Here is a 15,761-nt window from a genome sequence, read left to right on the forward strand (position 1 = left end):
CTGCCATTCTATGAGTAGTGATACAGAAACTTCACCATAGTGACTCAGTAACATCTAGAGAGAAGATACACGAGGAGAGGAGTCAGAAGAGCTTCAGATCTGAGGGTGTCAACGGTGGTAAACTGGAACATTCCTTAGCTGGATGTTGAATTAGAATGCAGACTCAGTAAGGACAGATTTCCATCCCGGAGCTCAGTTTCTCCACCATCGTTGTCTTGAATCATGTAATCTCTTTAGTTCCTGGTGAAAGGCTCGGAACGTGAAGCTGCTGTGAATGGTGGCTCGTCTTCAGCTAACTCATTTATCACAAAGAGAGATGATCTTTGCCATCTTAAGAGGTCATCCTTTCAGTGGTGAAACACCCTTTAATTCTCCCCTACTTTCCGCTGGATCCCATTAGGCAGGTGTCGGTTGCCTGGGTTTAGAAAGGTCTTCCATGTTGACACTGGGAATATTAACGGCTTATTTTGTGACGCTGCAGGATTCAGAAGATGATCATGGATCAGGAGAAGCAAGAAGGTGTGTCCACCAAGTGCTGCAAGAAGTCCATCGTTCGCCTGGTGCGGAACCTGTCCGAGGAAGGCCTTCTGAGGCTGTATCGGACGACCGTCATTCAAGACGGCATCAAGAAGAAGGTAACCACACAGACCACTGCGCGTGCTGGGCGTTTCCTTACCCAGTTTCCCACATCCTTGTCCCTCGGTTGTTCCTTTGTTGCCGATAGTTCGGAATTTCCCATTATGCCTCCTCACTGGGGCAACAGGGATTATCTCCACTTCCTGTGGAAGCTGGAAGCAGAAAAGAGGAATAACCTGCTTGGATTGTAGAGCAGCCTGTGCAGCCCAAGGCAGGTGTCCTGCCCCACAGCCAGCCTTGAAGGAGAGGATGGTAATGGAGGCATATCCAGGTTCAGCTAACTAGCCCTGGGAGAAATTAAGCAACATTTAGAAGGTGGAAAATTTAGGGCTTTCCCTGGTGGCACAGTGGTTAAGAATCCGCCTGCCAATGCAGGGGACACGGGTTCGAGCCCTGGTCCGGGAAGATCCCACATGCCACAGAGTAGCTAAGCCTGTGTGCCACAACTGCTGAGCCTGTGCTCTAGAGTCCGTAAGCCACAACTACTGAAGCCCATACGCCCAGAGCCTGTGCTCTGCAACAAGAGAAGCCACCGCAATGAGAAGCCCATGCACCACAACAAAGAGTAGCCCCCGCTCGCCAAAACTAGAGAAAGCTCGAGCACAGCAACGAAGACCCAATGCGGCCAAAAATAAATAAATTAAGGTGGAAAATTTAGACTAAGCAGCAAAAACATTAGCCACAGAGATCTGCAGAAACATATCCCAGAGGAAATGATGTCAGCGATTCAATTAGCATGCATTGCCGGGTCGCCCAATGAGGACAGTGGATCTCTTCTTTCCCAATGTATCTGTTTCTGTAAAGTTTAAAGTTTGGGGCCATTCCCATAGCAACTGCAGCTCAGTGGCTTTGCACATATTCTAAGGCATAAATTTTTCAGGGTCAGAGTCATTTGAGATACCCGGCTGGGCGTTGGGACCAAAGGGAATGGTGCTGCGGAATAGGCATTTGTAATTTCCTGCCCTTTCTTCTGACTACGTTTTAAATCTGCCTTAAGAAAGCTCTGCTTTGATGTTTTGTTTTCTTAATAAGGTGGCAAGGTCATTTCTGGTCTTTTTTACTTTATCTTATTTTTTTGAGACCTATGAAATTTGAGAAACATAGAGCAGTACTAGAAAATGACTTAAAAAACTCTGTTTCTACCATCCCAAGTTGGGCAGCTCATCAGTTGTTACATCTGCTGTGGGTCCCCTTGACATCGCCCCTCTCCCTTCCCCAGGCTGCCTGCCTCTCGTCCCCCTGAGCGTGGCAGGAGGTCCTGGTGCTGACCTCTCTCCCTGGGGGACAACAGCCCATCCGGTCAGCAGCAATGCCTCTGATTTCTGTTGGTCTTCACAGAGCAGGTCTTTCCGACGTGCAGCCTCCTCAGGCAGTAACTGAGAGCAGGGAAATGAAATCTCCCCCAGCCTAGGAGTGGAGAGAGACTGTGTTTTTGTGGACATATGGACATCTGCCGTGTCCCCCATGCCTATTTGTTTTAGTTTTTGTTTTTGTTTTTGCGGTATGCGGGCCTCTCACTGCTGTGGCCTCTCCCGTTGCGGAGCACAGTCTCCGGACGCGCAGGCCCAGCAGTCATGGCTCACGGGCCCAGCCGCTCCGCGGCATGTGGGATCTTCCCGGACCGGGGCACGAACCCGTGTCCCCTGCATTGGCAGGCGGACTCTCAACCACTGCGCCACCAGGGAAGCCCCCCCCCCCATGCCTATTTGGTCACCTATCCATCGGTGGTACCAGAGGGAGTGGGCAAGCGGTGGGGATGAGGAGTGAGTGTCCCAGGTGAACACTGAGGGTCGATCAGTGTCCGGTACTGGGGGCCTCTTGCCAGGGGGTTACCACTGTCGTCGCCCATTTGCCAGCTGGAAGGGCCGCCGTATTGTACATCTGCCTCCAGAGTAAGCTTCAGTTTCTCTGGCATCCGGAGCGTGCGCTGCTGGCTGGCTCCCGCCGATCTGCTGGAGCCGTGCTGGCTGGAGTTGCTGTGTCCGGCACCCGCCTTTTGCCGTTGCTCCTGCGTCCTGCCCTGTCCATCGGACTCTTGGGAAGTGGGCCCAGCCGTTTGGCTGCGGAAAGTGGGGAACTAGGAGTGCTTTGTATTTGCTCCTGGCTTATAGATTCTCTGAGGTGTTGCCTAACTGTATCTCATTTGAACCTCACAAAACCACGAAAACAGTTGACAGGGCAGCGGGGAAGGGTCTCCATTTCCCAAGTGAGGAGCAGAAGAGATGGAGCCTCGTGTGGCCTTTGGAGTCGCTGTCCAGCCATGGCCACCTGTCCCCCGTGACCCACCCTCTTCAGGCCATTTTGGGCATGAAGCCTGCTGGCCAGAGTCACTTGTTTAGAAAACCTTACCTTGCTGTCTCCTGGGGCCCAGGCCTCACACTCCCATCTGCTGCTCAGCACCTTGGAACAGCTAAAACAAAGAAGGCAGCCCTAGAGCCTCTGTCACCTTGTTTAGAGGCACAGCTGGCAGGAGTCCCCCGATAGCACTCTCAGCAAGGGGAGATTAATGAAAGCCGCTTACCTCTTCCAGATGGAAGCCCTCGGGATTCCCGAGCAGCTGTGGGAAATGCTCAGCTAGCAGGATGGTGTGTCGGGAGCAGCCCCCCAGGTAGCAGCTGGGACCAGTGGGCCATGACAGCCCAGCTGGGGGGCTGCAGGGCAGACCGCTGGATTTCCAGGGCAGGATTCCTAACCGGTCAGAGCGGCACGTTACGGATGGCGGCGCTTCCTGGCTTGGGCGCTTGAGGGGTCTTGATGCCAGCAACTCTAAGGGCACACTGTGTAGCGTTTTACTTCCCGTTTCATCACTGCCTTTTGGAAATGTCAGTGACAGCAGGTATAACCAGGGCTCCACCAGGGAACCGAGTTGTGGAACTAAGTCTCCCCTGGCACCTCCGCAGCCCTTTGGGACCCCCGACCTCTCTCCATAGGTGGATCTGGTGGTGCACCCGTCCATGGACCAGAATGACCCTCTGGTGAGAAGCGCCATTGAGCAGGTCCGTTTCCGGATGTCCAACTCCAGCACGGCCAGCAGGCAAGTGGCGGCTCCCGCGGGACCCACAGTGTGTCCCAACCTGAAGCAGTTTCCACAGAAGCCCTTTATTCATGCTTTTGTGAGATCAGTGAAGCCACTGGTTTGGGGTTTATGGTTCATGATCCTCTAGCCTCAAAAAGGATCAATTTCTGGATTCTTCAAGAGGAAAAAAATCCTAACATTCTTCTTTTTTTTTTTCTTTTTTTAATTTTTATTTTATATTGGGGCATAGTTGATTAACAATATTGTTACTTTCAGGTGTACGGTAAAGTGATTCAGTTATACATATGTATGTGTATATGTGTATATATATATATATATATATATATATATATATATAAAGTTATACACGTATCTATCCTTGTTCAAATTCTTTTCCCATTTGGGCTGTTAGAGAATAATGAGCAGAGCTCCCCTCTGCTGACATTCTTAATTCTATGCTCTCTAAGAGTGTGGACAGAGTGCTCCAAGTCATAGGCCCTATGACATGTGAGACTTGCTTAGTTTATAATATAGCTCAGAACGATTGTGGTTGCCTTTCTGAGGTCTTCTCTCATTTTGTTCGTAAACCACCTAATGGACTGGCGGAAAGCTCGGTGGGAGAACATTCTCAGTTGGGTTTAAATTAGAGGTGGCGCCTGGGCTCGCAGATGTTGGTTTGTGTGGCCTGCCATGCCTTGGCCACAGGGGCTTTGTATCAGTTACCAATTAATTTCATGTCAAATTCCTGATTTCTGGCATCGATGAAAGTGTCAGCGGCCCCAGCACATTGGGCAGCCCTTCTCATGAGGTAGCAGCCGCCCCGTAGGTGGGGGTCCACTGTCCAGGTCACCCCCAAATGTCCAGTGCCCCGACACATTTTATCCGTTTACATCACCTGTTTGGCCCCTACAGGCAGTTGATTTGAAACCCCAGGGCCAAATTCTTGAGGACAGACCCTGTCCTTTCTCAGCCCTTGGTTTTCTAACATCTTATATTTGGACTTCAGGGTTAAAGCGCCCCAGCCTCCAGCGCCTCAAGGGGAAGCTGAAGAAGAAAGTCAAGGAAAAGGGGGCCCAAGAGGATCAGGAGACTCTCAGCTGAATGCTTCCTCTAAAGTAGAAAGTGGACGGGTGAAGAAGACTGACGAGAAAATGGGCATAACCCAGCTGAAAAACTATCACCCTGTTGTAGGTAAAAAGCAGCTTCTTGTCAGGGTCTGTTTGTGTTTCATGTGGTCTTCTGAGTCACTTGGTGTTGCACATCCGAGCCCCGGGCTGCAGGCAGAGAGTCAGGTCTGAATCAACAGCTGGGGTCGTGGGGGGCTGGTCACGTGCCAGCATCAGTTTTCCTGTCTGTAAAATGGGGGTGATTCTTGCCCGGATTACCTCACAAGGCTGTTGTGAGGCCCAGGTGAAATTATGCCAAGTCCCAACCTGAGGAATTGTTCACGAAGACTAACTCTTTCTGCTGAATACCCTTGGGCTGGAACATTCTGTAAACCACAGAAAATCTCTGCCTTTCCTGAGCCCACAAGCCTCTGGTAGTTACAGCCACTGACGGGTTTGAGCATTCATCTAATTTTCTGGGCTGCAGATCTCAAACAGGGCCGTCTCCCCTCACCCCACACCAAGCTGCTCTGACGTCAGCTTGTGCTGGGCCGGTGCCCACGGCCGGGCCTTCGTAGCTGGGGTGTAGTTGTAGTCTCTGGTCACAGCATGCAGCTGGAGGAGGAGGACAATGGTGACGGCTCACAGACTTCTGTCAGGCAGAAACGTCCTGGTGGGGGACCCGGCAACCCGGGGATTCTGAGCAGGAGAGGTCATTTGTGTGACTTCCCTTGCTGAGGGCTCCGGGCACAGGGACTTGGCCCAGACTCTTAAGGTGTCACAGTTAGAAAGTACAGATGGAGGGAGAAACCCGCGCACGAGGCGGCGCAGCGGAGCAGCACGTGCACCTGAGTGGACCAGAGGCAGCCGGGAGCTCTTTGCGCGGTCCAGGCCTGACGGCAGAGGAGGGGCCCTGCAGTCCCTTGTCCTCGCCACCCTGTTCCTATGCCTCCCTTGGCTCTCACCTGTCTCCTCTCGCTGGGGAAAGTCAGGGAGCACTTTGTGTCAAAGAAATAAGCTGTTTAGAAGAACCTCGATTCTGGGATGTTTTGCACAGTCCCCGTCAGCCTCAGGTCCTCTTGCTGGGGTCTGTCATGGTGGCCCCCTGCCCTTTAACACTCCGGCTCACCTCCTGCGCACTGCTCCTTCCTTGCTCCACCCCGTCACTCGGGCCAACCGGCCCTTCCTCGACTGTGCCAGGCACACCCCCGTCTCAGGCTTCTTGCATTCGCCCTGGGGGGCATGTCGCCCAGGTGTCTGCATGGTCCGCTGCCTCACCAACTCGAGGATGTCCCTTAAGGCCTCTCCCCAGTGAGACCTTCCAGGCCTCTGTAGAATTATAGCCCTCCTCTGCCTTCCTTGCTTTATTTTCTGCATCAGCTATTTCCATCTGATGTACTATCTTAGGTAGTTTGCTACTGTCTGCCCTTTCCCGCTAGAAAGTAAGTCCCGTGAGGGTGAAAACATTTGCCGTCTCTGGCCCCTGGGCTACAGTGGCACTCAATAGTTTTTGAATGAATTGAACTCACTTGAATCTGGGATTTTCACGCATCGCCCTCCTTTCTTGCCCCAGTTCCTGGCCTTGGCCGTTCTCTAGGGTTTCTGCCCAAGATGCCTCGCCTGCGGGTGATCCACATGTTTCTGTGGTACCTGATCTATGGGCACCCGGCCAAGGACACGGTGGAGAAGCCGGGCTGCAGCAGCGAAAGGAGGACGGGGGCCCCATCCTCCTCCGGGAGCAACTTGGAGGCCTCCTTGGATGCCCCACCCCAGGACACCCAGGATGGAGCCACGCGGGAGGGTGAAGTGGAGCTCTCCACGGAGACAGGTGAGATGCCCTGGGCAGGCAGGCCCCAGTGGGGTCCAGAGGGGAGTCATGGTGGTTCCTTGTCCTTATGACCTGAACCGGCTGAGTCCCCTATTGCCCTGATCCAAACAAAGACATCATCCAAGCGTCCTGAGCCTCCGGGCTTCCTGCCTGACGAGGAGGGTGTTGCCCTAGTTTGTGGTGAGGGGGAACCAAGACCTACTGGGAGGCGACACCAGCATCATGACCGGGACCCTGTCTCAGGACTGACCCCTGTTTTCTCCCAGTGTACGTGGATGAAGCCTCGTGGACGCGCTACATCCCTCCCGTCCCAGTCCACAAGGACTTTGGCTTTGGCTGGGCTCTGGTCAGTGACATTCTTCTCTGCCTGCCCCTCTCCATCTTCACCCAGATCGTGCAAGTCAGCTACAAGGTACTGATGACTCCCAGGCTTTCTCAGGGGCTGGTCCCTCAGCTCCATACCAGAGGGCCTACACTCACCTGTCAAGAGAAAATGCTTGCAGTTGCCTGGCTGGCTGGCTGGCTTGGTGGCTCGATAGGTAGATAGATAGGTAGGTAGATAGAGAGAGAGAGAGAGAGGCTAGATAGATAGATAGATAGATAGATAGATAGACAAAGAAAGAAAGAAAGAGAAAGGCAGACAGAATAGATTGGGTGGATGGATGGATAGATGGTGAGTCAAGGGAAATATTTCAAAGACTTGTTCTTCTAGATCAGTCAAAAGACAGACAATTATGGTATAGCAATAAAATATATTTTTACAAATTTGGTAAATACAGAAAAAGGAAGAAATAGAAATTACCATAGAAGTGCTATAACTTCATCACTCAGAGGTGTCACTGCTAGTGTCTTTGGTGCATTTTCTTCTAGTCTTTTTCTTCCTGTGCCATGTTTGTATGTAATGCATGTGTATATATGTGAGGTCTTACTTTTTATAAAAAACTGAATTGAGACCATGCTGTATTTACTCTTTTATGATCTGTTCTTTCCGCTGAACAATGTATTGTATTTTCCACATCGTTGCTTTACCTTGATATTAAGTAAATCCATAGTGTTCCTTCTTATGCACGTGCCCTAATGTATTTAACCAATACTCTATTTTTGGACATTTAAGCTCCAGTTTCTTGGTGGTGTAAGTGACATGTTGATGAATACTTTTTGTTAGATGTATTTGTGGGCAGCTCCAAAATTTTTCGTCTTGGGTTAAGGATAGAAGTGGAATCACTGGCTTTAAAGGCAATAAGCATCCTTCATCCTTTTTAAATTATTTAAATATGAATAAATATATTCCCCTATTGTCCCCCAGAAATGTTTTAGTACTTCGCATGCCCACCAGCAGTGAATGAGGCCACCTGTTTACTGTACCCAGCAGTGTGGCAGATGGGTTGGAGGGGAGGGTCGTCAGGACTGAGAAATGTGGGGGGTTTGGAGTGACAGGCAAGAGGGGGCTCTGTTCCCGTGGGGCAGATGGCCAGATTCAGCAAGACCACAGCCTGGAAAGTAGTGGTGTTTTTTTCACAATTCTTGCAATTCACCCTGTCCTTGAGGGTGAGCTGAGCCTGAAAATCACCTCTCAGGTGGACAACCTCGAGGAGTTTCTGAACGACCCTCTGAAGAAGCACACGCTGATCCGCTTTCTCCCCAGGCCCATCCGGCAACAGCTTCTGTACAAGAGGTGAGGTCCCTGCAGCCGACTCAGGGCGGCCGAGGGTCCTGGTAGGCCCCTTGGAGTTACGCTTCTGAGTAATCGTTGACCAGGAAGAGGAAAGGTTTCTGCCTGCCAGGTTGTAGCGACCCAAGGTCATTAATTCAGCCACCTGTGCCTTCTTCATAAAGCACAGAGGCAAATGCAGTGTGGGCTGGGACACTTTAGTACTTGCTATCAAGGTTCTTTTAGAGTAAAATCTGCCGATAAAGACTGCAGGTGATGAGGTGGGTCTTTCCTTCTGTTACTTTTACTTTCGAACTCAAGCCCCCCAAGTAGGATCAATGCCCCGTTGCCCTGGTTGGTGTTGGGATGAGGGTTCTGGGTCTCAGCACAGTTCAGGCCCAAGGCCCGTCCTCAAGGTCCCACAGGTCGAAGAGAGGAGAAGAAGCAAGTCACATCCCTCACCCCCGTGCAGACCCCCTGACGGCAGCTGAGAACCCGCCACCCCCTCTGTTTTCCAGACGTTACATTTTCTCGGTGGTGGAGAACCTTCAGAAGCTGTGCTACATGGGGCTGCTCCAGTTCGGGCCCACAGAGAAGTTTCAGGATAAAGATCAGGTAACAGCCTCCAGGCCCAGAGGAAGGCGGTCCTGACGGCTAAGCGCAGTTTCCAGACACCTCACCCGGTGCTGAGGCTGAGGCTCTCCCCTCACCCCATCCGGTGTCTCCCTCGTAGGTCTTTATCTTCTTGAAGAAAAATGTGGTCATCGTGGACACCACCACCTGTGACCCCCATTACAACCTGGCCCACAGCAGCCGGCCCTTCGAGAGGCGTCTCTACGTCCTGAACTCAATGCAGGACGTGGAGAACTATTGGTTCGATCTGCAGTGCGTCTGCCTCAACACCCCGCTAGGTACCATCCATCTTTACTGGGCTCGCCGTTTTCCCTCCTTTCTGTGGGATAGCGGGAGTTAGAGCTAGAAGAGACTGGAAGCCGCCTGCTGGTTTTCCGACTGTCCCCCAGAGGCCTGGAGTGTCCTGGAAGCTCCCTTAGAAAGGGCAGTGGTGGGCCTTACCTGGGAGGGCCACTAGCCCTCCACCCCATTGAGCCCACGCAGCTTCGCTTTTGTCCTTATTCTTTTGCTCCTTCAGTAGGTATTTATTGAACACCTTGTGTGTGTCTTTTCCCGCGCCCGATCACACAGCAACAGGACTTATGCTGTCTTGGCGAAGACAGAGCACACAGAGATCCAGAGTGTGATAGGAGCTGGGGAGGAAACACACCAGGTGATGAATCGAGGGTGTTTTACTGGGCTGGTCAGGAGCAGCCTTTCTGAGGAGGAGACTTTGAGCTGAGTTCTAAAGGGTGAGGCCGAGTCCGCCGTGACCAGAGCTGACGAGGAGCATCCCAGGCAGGTGCAACAGCCCCGAGTGTTGATGGAGAAACGGAAGAGGCCGGTGTGCGTGGGAGGGGAGTGGCAGCTGATGAGATGGAGAAGCAGGCAGGAAGCAGACTCCGGGGCCTTGCAGGACACGAGGAGAGTTTAGGTTTGTTCTAAGAGCAGTGAGAAGCCATTGGAGGTTGTAAGCCAAGATCTCAGGTCTTTCAGAGTTGCCCTGGCTGCTGTGTGGAGAACAGACTGAGAGGCACCAGAGTGGAAGCAGGGAGACCAGCTAGGGGCTGTGATTCAGGTCCAGGAGAGGTCCGCTGGTGATAGTGAAGGACAGAGGACAGGCTGGGAGGTCTTTAGGAGGAGGGACTGACCAGACTCTCCAGTGGGTCAGATGACTTGGGCTTTGAGTTAAGCCTTGGCTTGTTTTTTCTTCTCTCTCTGGAACATCCCGATCTATGTTCACCTTGCAGATGGCCACTCCTACTTCAAGCATTCTCTCTCCGAGAAAGCCTTTCCAGCATCTTTACTGCCATCTGATGTCATTCTGGGAATTCCTTGAGTATAGGGAATTTGGCTTGTATCCCCAGCGTGTCTCAGAGTGCCTGGTACATAGGTGACATCCCGTAAATGTTTGTGGAATGAATGGAGGGTTCGTAGAAGGCGTTAGAACCTCCAGTCTTGTGCTCTTTCCTCTAAGCCAGTTTTCATCAGTTCCGTTCTTGCCACCTGCCCCAGGAGGAAAAGGACGCCACATTGCATCTGCACCCGGGAGAGGACTCCCTCTCTTCCTTCTGTCACAGAGCTGGAAGGTCAAGGTTACACTTTGATTTTTGCGAAGCAGGGGCCACATGTTTATTGGGTAGAACTGTTGAATGCCCATACGCTAATGAGCACTCGTAGAGGTACTTGAATGGGTCCAGACAAATTTTAGAAACAGTGTTTTGTAGAATCCTCTGGCATCAACAGTGAGCTAGGCTCTTACTGGGGCAGATTTTAAAGTGCCCTAGCTCCCCTGCATTTTATACCTAGATAAAAATTTGCAAACCAGTATGTTATTTGCACCAGAGTTTTTCAGGCTTGACCACTGGTGAATTTCCATCCCTTCCCATGTTCGTGAGCCGAAATGTCGGGGGGCTTATTGAGTCCGTTAATCAGGCATTGATTGTCCCTTCATTCAACAGACATTTGAGGGGGTTCTGCCCCTTCAGTAATGAGACGTGAGGATCCTTTAAAGTGAGGCTCCCAGAGCATGAGTGCACACAGGCAGCACCTGGGGAACCCACTGAAATGCGGATTACTGGGCGCGGTCCAGGGATTTGGATTCAGCAGCCCTGGGGAGGGCCTGAATCTGCGTCTCCCACAGGCAGCTCGGTGGTGCAAGGTGAAGCATCGCCTGAAGTCCTCTTAGGTTCAAGGTCCATTCAAATGCATGACCTTGGGTGAGCTCTTTGTAACCTCCTGAGCCTCCGTTTCTTCATTTCTAATCTGGGAGCACCACCATCGCCTTGTGGGGCTGAGGTGAAGCTTGAACCAGACATCTCACGTAAAGCTGCAGCTGGGAGGTGCAGGGCATGGACTCTCCCCACCGACCACGTTATGAGAGGCACTTCGGTAGTCTGCAAATCATCATAGCCTTCCCTGGCCCGACACAAGCAACAGCTTTTTTGTTTGTTTGTTTTGTTTTTTTCAAGCAACGGTTTTAATCGTATTTTATATTTCCTTGCAAGAGATGCTTTATCGTGGAATCACTGAATGTAATTTCCCAACTAAATTAATGCACCTTGGGCACTCAGGAAACGTCTGGCTGTTCCTGGAGCCCAGTGCGCCCAGGGAGACTGTGACGCTGCCTCGCACTGTCTAGATCCCCACCAGCCCGACCCTGGCAGCCACCAGCATGTGCAGCCGTTTTCACTCGTCACTTCCTCTGTGCGACACACAACTCCCCGGGGCATCCCCCGGAGGGAAGAAGGCGTGGGCTTTCTCTGGTTGCCTGCTCGCCTTGCCGCCTGAATAGAGCACAGGCTGCACGCAGACCCTGTTCTCAGGTTCACGACCAGCTTTAACTCTCTGCCTTCTGCATTTTGTGCAAGGAGGGCCACCAGTTTCAGACCCTCTCCCCTGGTGGGGAGCCTGGTCACAGAAAGGGAATCCAGTCTTCTCTTGCCACCCCGCGGCAGGCCGTGGCCAGCAGACCGTGGCAGGAAGGTGTCCTCAGCGGGGCTTGTGTCTGGTTTCCTAGGCGTGGTGCGCTGCCCGCGCATCCGGAAGAACAGCGGCCCAGATCAGGGCAGCGATGAGGAGGGCAGTCTGCAGAAGGAGCAGGAGAGCGCCATGGACAAGCACACCCTGGAGCGCAAGTGTGCCATGATGGAGTATACCGCGTGCGTCCCCGCCCTGCCCCACCCCGCCCCCACACGCAGAGCCGCAGGGGTCCTGGTCCTGCAGACTCTGGCCCGCCCCCCATCGGGCTTCCCCGTTAGGCCCGGAAGCCTGAGTCTCTGGTGCCAAGGCTGCAAGTTGGTGGCCGTGGGTGCAGAAATTGGGAATTTTACATAACAGTCTGGGTTTCTGACAAGCCCTTTACTTCCACCTGCCAGGTGTTTTTCTGGGAAGGTAACAGTTAATAATAAATGCCCCCTGCCCACTCCATGAGCTCTCTTTTCACTTCCCAAGGAGGGCTTGTTTTCTGTTTATTTCCATCTCCCAGGGGCAGCCGTGAGGTCGTGGATGAAGGCTTTATCCCCGGAGATGGGCTGGGAGCCGCTGGGCTCGATTCCAGTTTCTACGGACACCTGAAGCGAAACTGGATCTGGACCAGCTACATCATCGACAAGGCCAAAAGGGTGGGCTTTCGGGACAGGGGCATCCTTCCCCGGGCCCCAACCCGGGGGGCTGCCATTGCTACTCACCTGCGTGTCCCTTTCCTGGCTCACAGATTTTGAACTGGCCGAACCAAAACTGACCAGAGACACAAATAATTACTTCCATATATACTAAAGGCATGTCAGGCCCCTTAAATATCTGCCTGGCCTTTCTTTTTTTTCCCCCAATGGATTCTAATTTATTCTGCGATGTGGACAAGTATTCCTTTTTAAAACAAAGAACAGAAAGTCTGTAAGACAAAGGTCACATGGGGAGGGGGTTCGTGTGTGATAGGAGGGTGGCAGTCCCCGCACAGCCTCTTCGTCAGAGACGCATGCAACTCAGCGCTGTGGCTGCCCTGGGCTCCCCGGGGTCCATGAAAGCTCACACTTTATCCGGTACCATCCTCGTCTTTTAGGAGACCACCGCGTCGGAGAACGGGCTCACGGTGAGGCTGCAGACGTTTCTGTCCAAGCGCCCGTTGCCTCTTGGCGCTGGAGGTACGTGGGCCAGGAGTTCAGCAGAAATAGACGTGGGACCGTCTCGGGCCGACACGATCGCTGCACATTGGCTTTGGCTTCTGGCCTTTGCAGAGGTCATTCTGCAGCGGCGGTGTCCTGTGCTTATTTCCAGGCAATGGCAGGTTGACTGTCTGGGGAGAAGCGCGAGCGGGATCGGGGCTCTGTGCTGACAGAGAAGAGCACTTTGAGGTTGGCCGAGAGCCCACGCTGGACAGGAACCAGAAAGTGAGGGGTGGGAAAAGCCAGAAGCGCAAACGGCTGAAGAAGGACCCTGGGAAGAAGATCAAGAGAAAGAAAAAAGGTTTCGGGATGCTCGTTCGTGTTTGCCAGGCTTGCCTTTGCATGCACGGTCTAGCCGGGGATGGACAGTAGCCTCCCCGCAGCCCAGCCTGAGCTCTGCCTTCAGACTCGGGTTCCGTCTCCTTAAATTTGGAGCACTAACTCTGCGTGATCACGTTTTATTTTCCACACCCAGCCTGCTGACCGAGAGGGCCTCGAACTGACTCTGTACTTCCCCCTGCTTTCTCTGTCTCTGCATTGTGTAGAGCCTTTTCGCTTCGTAACTCCCTCAGTTCAAATTTCTAATTTCTTCTCAACTGGGAAAAAAAAAACCTTGGCAAAAAATCCATAGCAAAGTCCTCATCACAACCAGCCCAAATCCTATTATTCTTTTGGTTTGCTTTTTAATATCTGCATCTGTGCTAATCAGGGCAAAGTTTAAAGTTATGTTGTGTTTTTAAATCAGAGGCAACATGGGTGTCACTTAAGCCTGCAGGATCTCTCCAGATCTCGTGAACCCATCGTGGGCGGTGCCTTAAAGATTGCCCTTTTGGAGTCTTCATTTGGGCGGTATTTACAGCGAAGGAGGGCAGCGAGGAGACCAGTGTCCAGGTTTTAGGCCACCTTCCTATCACCTCAGTGGTGTGCGTGTTTTAACCGTGATCTGATAGCTGTAGCTATTTCAGCTGAGAACAGAATATCTTAACAGGAACCTGTTTTTAGTGGTTTATTCTGCTGGTGCTCAAAACAAACAGGCTCACGTCAGCTGAAGCAGCCGCCTCTGTTTAGCCTGTCCAGATGCGCAGAAGATCAGTTTGGCCCGCAGAGACCTGAGTTCATTACGAGGCCGAATACGTGGTGGTGTCGATTTGAATGTAAATGCTCTTGCCCGCTTTTCTCCTGCCCTCGTCTGGAAGACGCTCACTAAACAAACAGTCTTTGGGAATTGGCAGTAGCACGTGGTAGCATATGGCGTCTGCCCGTGAAACTACCACCAGCAACTCCCCGAGGGGAAGAAACTTTGGGAAACCCAGTGGTTGAGAGCTCCAGGTTCCAATCCTGTCTGCTGCTTACTAGGCTCTGACTTTGGGCAAGGTGCTGTGTCTCTGTGTGTTTCAGATTCCTCAGCTGCCTAATGGGGATAATAATTGTATCCTTCTCATAGGGTTGTTGCCAAGTATTATTTTTAATTATAAGTGAATGTATGTAAAAAGCTTACTCCGGTGTTTGGCACCTAGTAAACATTCCGTAATGTCAGTGACTGTTATTATTTAGGTAGTAGCTACTTTGTGCCAGGTGCTGCGCGAGGTGTTTTATACCCAGTCTCGTTCACTCCTCAAGGCAGCCCCGTAGAGTGGGCCTTGTTGTCCCCACGCTGCGCCAGGGTTTGCACAGCATCTCTGAGGTCGCAGAGCAGGGAATGGTGGGGACCCACTTGTCCAGAGAGCGCACCCCAAGCAGGCTCCCTCGGCTTCTGTGCGAGGTGCTTTCAACGGGCTCAGTGCCTCCAAGGGAAGGATCAGAGATGGGCAGATAACTAACAAGAGGCTGCATCAGGCTGCCCAGCCCTTCGCCATGAAATGTGACCAAAGAGAAACGATGAAAGGGGTAAAAAAAGTCTGTCGGGATGGGCTGAGTCTTTTGTGATTAGTGTACATGACTGCCCGCACAATGAGATTCTGATAACCCGTACCTTGCTGCAGTCTGACCTGCTGGGTAGGGACCCTTCCCCTCTCCACAGTGACAGCTCCAAACTGGTTATTAGAGGCCCCCTCTCCTCTTCCCCTCTTAGAAGAGCTGCCGGAAGAAAAAAGCAAAAGGCTGCGATACCACGACGAGGCCGACCAGAGCGCCCTGCAGAGGATGACCCGGCTGCGCGTCACCTGGTCCATGCAGGAGGACGGGCTGCTCGTGCTCTGCCGGATTGCCAGCAACGTCCTCAACACCAAGGTACTCGGCCCAGCGCCCCCGCCCCCTCCCAGCCTCTGGCCCGCTGATTTGCGAGTCCCTCTCGTTATGGGACCCACATAGAGAGGCTCATGCCTGGGACCTCTCATCCATCCCATCTACTCCACTTGGCCACTGGGAGAAGCATTTCCCAGAATCCTAGCCATGGATACCATGCTCGTTTTCTTCTTTTGTTTTGTTTTAATTTTATTGGGGTATAGTTGATTTACAGTGTTGCGTTAGTGTCAGGTGTATAGCAAAATTAATCTGTTACACGTATACATATATCCACTCTTTTTTAGATTCTTTTCCCATTTAGGTCATTAGAAGGTCCTGATAGCGGTTCCCTGTGCTATACTGCAGGTTCTTCGTAGTTATCCGCGCGCCCGCCGTGCTTATTTTTGCACATCTGTTTCCTGGCTTCGGCCCACGCATCTATGTCTTTGCCTGGCTGTAGGCCACAGGCTGGCTGCAGGCTGAGAGCTGTGCTCTCCCTCGCTCTTCACCAGGAATCTGACCCTTC

At 52.2% G+C, this 15,761-nt stretch overlaps 1 protein-coding gene across 1 annotated transcript in view; it reads left to right on the plus strand.

Annotated features, from left to right (window-relative positions):
• Nucleotides 1-15,761, plus strand: part of GTF3C1 (general transcription factor IIIC subunit 1) — a 72,608-nt gene that overhangs the window by 34,847 nt on the left and 22,000 nt on the right. Inside the window, exons 12-24 of the mRNA XM_067706314.1 lie at nt 482-635; nt 3,567-3,670; nt 4,659-4,843; nt 6,332-6,586; nt 6,853-6,998; nt 8,164-8,261; nt 8,756-8,852; nt 8,971-9,148; nt 11,869-12,010; nt 12,337-12,472; nt 12,910-12,991; nt 13,125-13,313; nt 15,084-15,241. Coding sequence (XP_067562415.1) covers nt 482-635; nt 3,567-3,670; nt 4,659-4,843; nt 6,332-6,586; nt 6,853-6,998; nt 8,164-8,261; nt 8,756-8,852; nt 8,971-9,148; nt 11,869-12,010; nt 12,337-12,472; nt 12,910-12,991; nt 13,125-13,313; nt 15,084-15,241 — 1,924 coding nt within the window. The remainder of the gene's footprint in view (nt 1-481; nt 636-3,566; nt 3,671-4,658; nt 4,844-6,331; nt 6,587-6,852; nt 6,999-8,163; nt 8,262-8,755; nt 8,853-8,970; nt 9,149-11,868; nt 12,011-12,336; nt 12,473-12,909; nt 12,992-13,124; nt 13,314-15,083; nt 15,242-15,761) is intronic.

This window comes from Pseudorca crassidens, chromosome 15, assembly GCF_039906515.1.
Source record: "Pseudorca crassidens isolate mPseCra1 chromosome 15, mPseCra1.hap1, whole genome shotgun sequence".
Taxonomy (NCBI): domain Eukaryota; kingdom Metazoa; phylum Chordata; class Mammalia; order Artiodactyla; family Delphinidae; genus Pseudorca; species Pseudorca crassidens.